This window comes from Halyomorpha halys, unplaced genomic scaffold, assembly GCF_000696795.3.
Source record: "Halyomorpha halys isolate HHAL.00 unplaced genomic scaffold, Hhal_1.1 Scaffold326.1, whole genome shotgun sequence".
Lineage (NCBI taxonomy): Eukaryota > Metazoa > Arthropoda > Insecta > Hemiptera > Pentatomidae > Halyomorpha > Halyomorpha halys.
Window position 1 is genome coordinate 411,375 of NW_027106117.1, and position 7,714 is coordinate 419,088.

The following is a 7,714-nucleotide window of genomic DNA, read 5'->3' on the forward strand; positions in this document are numbered from 1 at the left end:
TAATTTTATATTTATTAATGCTATCAAAATTTGTGTTGACAAGCATGGATTATTTTTCTACCATTTATTTTTCTATTCATTATTTTAGATGAAATTATGGTTGCCTATTATGTTACTTACAGTAGACTAAATAACTTACCTCTGTTGTATATTTTTTATTTAAGCCATTTGTTCTGATGACATACATATGTGTCATACTGGTATTCAGCTCCTGACTGCAAGGATGCCATGGAACTAACCAATTGCAGTTAGGTTCAATCAACATGATGAGGGTACCATGAGCCCTGTCAGGTAGACATTTTTCCCAAACTGTCACAAAGGGTATTTGCTTTAACAGTTAAGTCCCTTTCTAATTTGGACGTTCTATTCAAAAGATATTTAATATTGAACATAATTATAATGTTTCCTTAAAAAAAAAAAAAAAAAAAATATGATCGTCACTTGGAGCACCTTCTTTTATAAAAGAAAGTTTTCATTATAGGAAAGTTCCTGCTGATAGTTTCTGCAATAAATGAGTTAAACAAGTTACAAATATTTTCTTTCATCTAATTTTTTTTTTTTTTTTTGTTTACCATGAAATCAGTCCATTTCATTGAGTATTTATATGTTTTATTTTAGGTTAATTATTTTTTATTTCTTTTTTTTAGTCAATTTCAAAGCCAAAAACAAAATCCTAGTAATATTATTCAGATAACTGATCTTGGTTCATTACATTGTCGGGAAAACAAGGATTTGATTATTGGTGGTGTTTATATTCATCTTTTTAATATCAATCCTGCTTGGGACCTTCATAAACCAGTTTACTTTTTGACAGAACTCTTTGATACTTTTCTGAAGCAAATGAGATCTCATGTAAGTATTTGTGGTATGATATATAGCTTATAAATCTGATATTGATTTATTTTCATTGTTCTTTGGGTTCAATGATTGTTGTAAAAATATTGAAGAGTCCGCATTTCAGCATTTATTTTGAACTATTTTTTCTTCTTTTCCTACATATTTAACTTCTCTAAGGATAATTGTGCTGAAATTTTAATTTTTTTTGCCTAACAAAGGTGCCAAAAAATATTTTGTTGACCAACAAGGGTGATACGAAATTTTTTTTAGCCCAACAAGGGTGTCGTTGTGAAAGAAGTTTAAGAGCCACTGATTTAGATCACCCGTTTCACCAGTGAACCTCTTTAGGTCAAACACTTCACAGATCCTGGGGCATCGCCATACAGATTTTTATCCGCTCTAGTGTGTTAGTATGAGCCTCTGCCATTGTAACTTCTTGTAATGGTGAAAACTCTTTGGCTAATGTTGGGTCCTGGCTGTCTGCAGGCGCATTTATAGATACGTTTAGGACCGCCTGCCTTAGTATTCCTTTACTTGTATTTTCCACATAGTAGAAAAGAAAATTTCACTTTGACTGTGCAAGAGGTCCCGGATTTTGGCACTACTTATGTCGATATAAGTTGAAAAAAAAAAAATTGAATGTGATAGCAACTTGAATACTGGTTTATTTTCAGAAGTAATCCACTATATATATATATATAGTCTCTAGAAGTAATCCACTATGTATAGCTATCTACCTTTTATCAGTTGATATGGCACTCTGGCACTGTGTGTTAATGAACATATTAACTCATTATTTGAACTGCTAGCTTTTTGTTTATAAAAAAATAAAATATTGTTTTATTTTTCCAGAAGTATAATTATTTTATATTGATTCATGACTAATAAAAATATGGTTGTGTTAGCCCCATTATTCCCAGTCACACCTTCCAGCCCACCATTCGTGCGCTGCCTTCAGCGGTTAAAGAATTAATTCTCTGCCCAAAGGCTTTCCATTATAAATTAAATCTCATTATTTTAGGCTGAATGAGGTCTCATTATTGCCTGTTCCATCTGATAATTTTGTATAGATTAATTTAAAGTAAATGACTATGAAATAATATTTTGGGTACGTAGACACTAACCCCTTTCATAAAATATTGGAGAGGCCAAAAACTACCCCTCTTCTGCCTGTACTGGTGCCTATGTAATACAACTGCAAAGTTCTTCTAAATGATTTTGTGATGATATAGGAATAGTTGTTAATATGTTTTTGAACTTACAAATAATATAATTTTATTTATCTAACTTTAAATTTTTTTTAAGGCTGAAAACTTGGAAATTATTGGCACTGCATTAGTAAATCTTTTATCATTTCATCCAAGATTAATTGATCAAGTTCCATCTCTGGGATTATTGCCAAAATTGTTTTCACTATGGATTCTTCCAAATATATTAATATCACAATTTTGCTTTAAGATATTGAATCAATTGTTTATGTCTGAGGTATGCTTATTTATATTATTTTAATATATTTTTATCATATGTATATTATTTTTTTAACATTTTTTAAATAAAGAAAATAATATAGATTATTGATGTGAATTGAATTTCAAGGAAGTCGTATTGTTTACTAAGTTATAATTGTTTTTTGATCAAATTAGGAATGTTGTTTATTATTTTTTTTATACAATTCTAATTTCTAAATATTTTCTTAGTATAACTAAAGGGTTGACAGTTAAATTTAAAGCAAAAAACTGGGAAAAAATGAATCCCCATTTAACTTAATGCCCATCTTTCCTAATTACTAATAAATTATCATGTCGAATCCTGTATCAGGTATAATTTAGGAGCAAGCAACTTGCTCCAATGTTTTTCTTATATTGGTTAACTAACTTTTATATGCTAGATAAATATTCAACAGTAGATACTGTATTTTATTATAATAAATTAAGCATACTGGCAGTTAAAAAAATACCAGTTTCATCCCATAACATACTTTAAGAATTATTATAAAAAATTAAATATTGGGTTGTAAAATAAGTTCGTAGCGTTTTTCAATATTTCAATTTAATCCTCTCTGTGATCAAATTTCTCCTGTCTATAAAATTATGTTTACTTGGTCAATTATGTTTACATATTCTAAAAAAGGATTAGTTAAGGTGCTTTTATGCATCAGTTTCAACTGAGATTCCTTATCTTTAAGTGGTATTTTGTTTGATCAAAATGGAGGAAGAGAGAAAAAAATTTATTTTCGTCATTTAATAATTTTGTATTTTCGAAAAGGAAAATCTGCTGCACAGATGGTTAGCAAAATTTGCAGTATGTAAGGCAATGATGCCTTAGAAGAAAGCACCGTCCGTAAGTGGTTTGCTCGGTTCGGAACTGGAAATTTTGACTTGAAAGACGCAAAGCACTCAGGTCGTCCTTTAACTATTGATGATGACCAAATTCAAGCATTGGTCACAAACAACCCTCACTTTACGACACGGGTTCGAAACGCTTAACAAATTTCATGCAAGTGTCTCAAATCATTTGGAGGCTGCAGGATATGTTTCTCGATATATATATATTGGGTTCCTCACAATTTGATGGAAAAGAATTTATTGGACCACAGATCCATTGGTGGTTCCCTCCTGAAATGCAATGTTAGTGATCCTTTTTTAAAGAGGTTGATAACTGGGATAAAAAGTGGGTCCTGTACAATAATATTGTGAGGAAAAAGTCCTGAGGAAAACAAAGTGACCCGCCGTTAACAACTCCAAAAGTAGGATTATATCCAAAAAAGGTTATGCTGTGCATTTGATGGTATTTGAAAGATGTCCTTTATTTTAAGCTCCTCCCACCTTACCAGACCACTAATTCTGCAGTATACTGTGCCCAGTTGGGACAATTAAAGGCACTGATTGAGCAAAAGCGTCCAGCATTGGCTAATCTCAAAGGCATAGTTTTCCATCACGATAACGCCCATCCTCACGTGTCTTTGCAGACCCAGCAGAAATTATTGGAGTTTGGCCGGGATGTGATCCCCCACCCACCCTATTCACCAGACCTTGCCCCAACAGATTTTCATTTATTTCAGGCCCTTCAAAACTTTTTTTACAGGAAACACTTTAATTCGCTCGAGTACTGCAAATGCTCACATAGAGGAGTTCATTGCGCAAAACGGAATTAAAAAATTACTTGAAAGATGGCAATATGTAATAAATCAAAATGGGTCATATATAATTGATTAAAAGTATTTACAAGAATCTAAAGTTTTTATTAAAATCGCCAGTAAACATCGTTGCGAACTATTTTACAACCCGATACTTTGGTTACTGGAGTGACTTTTTTCTCAAATATTATGTTCTTCAAAATATTGATGAAGTTTAAGGTTGAGTTAATAATGAGTGAAAGTTTTAATTGCTATATTGCTAAATGTATTTTTGACTTATTTTGAAGATTGTTGTGTAAAAATCATTGTAATAGGTTGAAAATTGCCAAAGTTATGAAGTTTTTAATTAAACTGTCACAATACATTTTTTTTCACTTGCAGTAAACCTCTCTAATGCGAAAATATTTTTTTTTGTACTTTTTTTAAAATTCATATTTTGAAAAGTTTTTAAGATACCTACCATAATAAAATTTTACATGGTTAATAAGGGTGGCAAATGAAACATGTTTTAAAAAAAAAAAATTATAAAATCCGAAACCATCGGTTTCATTATATTATTTTTTTGTTTGATTTGAAAAGGAATGACCTTAAATCTGTCTTATGTAACTATAAATTAAGTTATATTTATTATTAATTTTTTTTTAGTCTTGTGTTGAATCATTGAGGAATGTTGACTGTTTGTTAGTAATTAAAAATGCTATGAATACACATCCTGAGGTAATTAATATTGGCTGTGATACACTACATAGACTTTTTGCTTTTAAACAAGAACCATTAATAAAACAGGTCTGTATTTCAGTTTTTATTATCATTAAGATTTTTTAAATTGTCGATAAATTATTGAAATAATTCTATACTATTTTTATACTTTAAATTAATTTTCCAGGCAGTTGAAGTAAATTTAGTTTCCTTTATGCTTCATCTATTGGAAGAAAATTTATCTGCAGTGGAAAATCCTGCAAGAACAAAAGCAATTATTGCAAAAACGTTAAAGATAATGGCTGAAAGTGTTGCTCATGGAACAGCAATAAATGCTCTTTTAGAAAAGTCACCTGTTTGGTCTTCATATAACGACCAGAAGTTAGACCTATTTATTACAAATTCTACCTCTCCAAAATATCTTACAGGTTTGTAAGAATTTATTTTGTTAGTTACAAACATGCTCTATAAATAATGTTGATGTAACAGATGTTTAATCCACAATAACTATTGCTAGGAAAGTAATCATAATTATTATTCTTTTACACCAAATTTTTATTGTAATAATGAGGTGTACATTTTACCAAGATGGAAATCTTGGCCTTCTTCATCTTGGAAATCTTTATCTTATCTGTAGAATAATTTTTTGTTAGGGTTCATTAGAGATACCGTATGGAAGATTAGGTTTGTTCACTAGTTCTACCAATAGTTTATGCTGCTAGTCTTAAGTTACCATATGATCAACTTTAACAGCTAAGCAAAACTTAAACACAAAATCTACTTATAAAATTTTAATTTGAAATTATGATGACTTTAATCTTTTTAGCATTTAATGTAAGTTTATTGTTGGTTGCCCAAGTGCTTATGATACCGAGTTTTACTAAGCAGTTTTCGTGGATAAAAAATAAGAAAAGTGAAGGTAAAAAAATGTGGAGAAATGTTAAAAAAGTGTGTGTAATTTTGTTTCATTCTGAACTCTATTTTTACGCATGTTTAATAAATATTTTCTTTGTTTACTACTTTTGTTAAGCAAAACAATCATCATTTCTTGCTTTCCTGAATAAGATAAGATATGGGAATAACCTATAAGTTGGCTCTAATAGGCTGTTACTGGTGCTAGAAATTTGAATTAATTGGCAAATTAGGGTATATTTTCATAACTAATTCAATTGATTTATCTTTTAACGATTCCTCACATAATAATTTTGAGGTCAAATGGATAGAGGTAAGTATTGATTTATTGAGTTTACATGACTACTCTCATTTTATAACTAAAAGCCAATTAAGAAGAACTATTTATTATTATTATTATCTGAATTCCAATCCAACTAATCTATTTTAATGAATGAGAAAAATTGTTTTGTACACAATTGGTTTATTATTTTTATCAACTTGAATTATTGCTAAATTTTATTAAATTATGAGTTTAGGGATGATAATTAATTAAAATAATTGGGTATATAGAACTATTAGATGGGAGAAAAACAAATTGTTGGGTATTAAATGGTACTAAAATTATTTAGACTTTGTTTCTATATTTGTATGAGATATTTTGTTTGATAAGTGTGCTCTAGGAATTAAAGTTTGGCATACTAATCCATGTGTTCTTTGTGTCATTCCTATAAAAATAATTAATCTGCTTAATTCTAGGTGGTCCAACTAGTACCTCAGGATATCTGACACAGGGTAATTCACCAACATTACTTAATACTCCACCACCTGTCAGTAAAGACGACTCAACTTAATAATTATACTCTAAAAATAAGAATATAATCTAATAAATATTGTTTATCCAGCCATTTCTGTTGTTGAAGTTAAACAAAAAAAAGTATGATTGATGTGTAACTCATTCCATTCTTGAATAATTCTGTGATAAATTAAAAATGTTTATAATAATATATTTATATAAACTCTAGTTACTCTTGTAACTTCAGTGATAATCCGTGATATAAACATTTTGTCTCAATTACTTTATTGATACAAAATGGGATAGTTAAGGCATCTTCTGTATATTAAAATTCAGAAAAAAGTATTTGTAAAAACTTTGTTTATATGTTTAATTAAGGAGTATGTATTATTTGAACTGAATTATAAAATGAGACAAATAATTATAATCATTTTTTTTAATTGTTATATTTGAATAGTACTTAGTACTTTTAACTGTTATCGTAATGTTTACATATTTGTATACCATGAACACAGTGTGTATATATGCATACATATATATGTACACACAAAGGTACATACTCATCTATACATATAACATATATTTTTAATGTAGTATAATAAATTTTATATTTTGCATAAGTGTAAAATATGGCCTTATATGTGATAAAGTTTGTATTTTGTTAATGTTATATTTGTATATATCAAATTAAGAAATGATTCTGTAAAAAAATATATCTTGTTTATTTGATAGTCTGGAGTTGTATGCATGAGGTTTGTATCATAAATGATGTATAAATAGTATGAGAATACAATTTGTAGAAATATAATGTTTTCCTCTTAAGACAGAAGATATTGTTTACTGCATCATATAGTATTCATTAAACCACTTGTATTAGAGTATAAATTATAACATTCTTATTTATTTAATTTTGTTTTCTAAATCAGGGGACTTTAAAATTTTTGTTTATTTTTCTTTTTACATAAAGAGTTCCTGTATGCCTAATTATAAATTATCGTAAATAAGTTGAGTTAATTATACATGTTCATTACTAATTTTTGTTGATTTGCTGTGCTACAAGTTTTTCATTTATATATTTAAAAAAAATAAATGTTCCCTTGTTAAATGTGGTATTTGAAATTTTATATTTACATGGTAAAAAACTGAAATATCCTCTTGTATCTAATTAATTTTAGTCATAATCTTTCTTTGCTAGTTCTAGTAGTAATGGTTGCCAACCAATTTTTTTTCCCCAATAATTAACATGCTTATGAATTCTTCATTAAGTTAACAATTACTGTTTTTTTCTGAATATTACAATTTATATATACACACACACACACACACACACACACACATATATATATATATATATA

The 7,714-nt window shown here is 28.5% G+C and overlaps 1 protein-coding gene across 1 annotated transcript in view; it reads left to right on the top strand.

The window, feature by feature from the left end:
* Nucleotides 1–7,471, top strand: part of Rme-8 (receptor mediated endocytosis 8) — a gene marked incomplete in the record, with an annotated part of 123,616 nt that extends 116,145 nt beyond the window's left edge. The window contains 5 exon segments of the mRNA XM_067053672.1: nucleotides 648–852; nucleotides 2,143–2,322; nucleotides 4,619–4,759; nucleotides 4,860–5,100; nucleotides 6,323–7,471. Coding sequence (XP_066909773.1) covers nucleotides 648–852; nucleotides 2,143–2,322; nucleotides 4,619–4,759; nucleotides 4,860–5,100; nucleotides 6,323–6,417 — 862 coding nt within the window.
* Nucleotides 7,472–7,714: the final 243 nt, after the last annotated feature.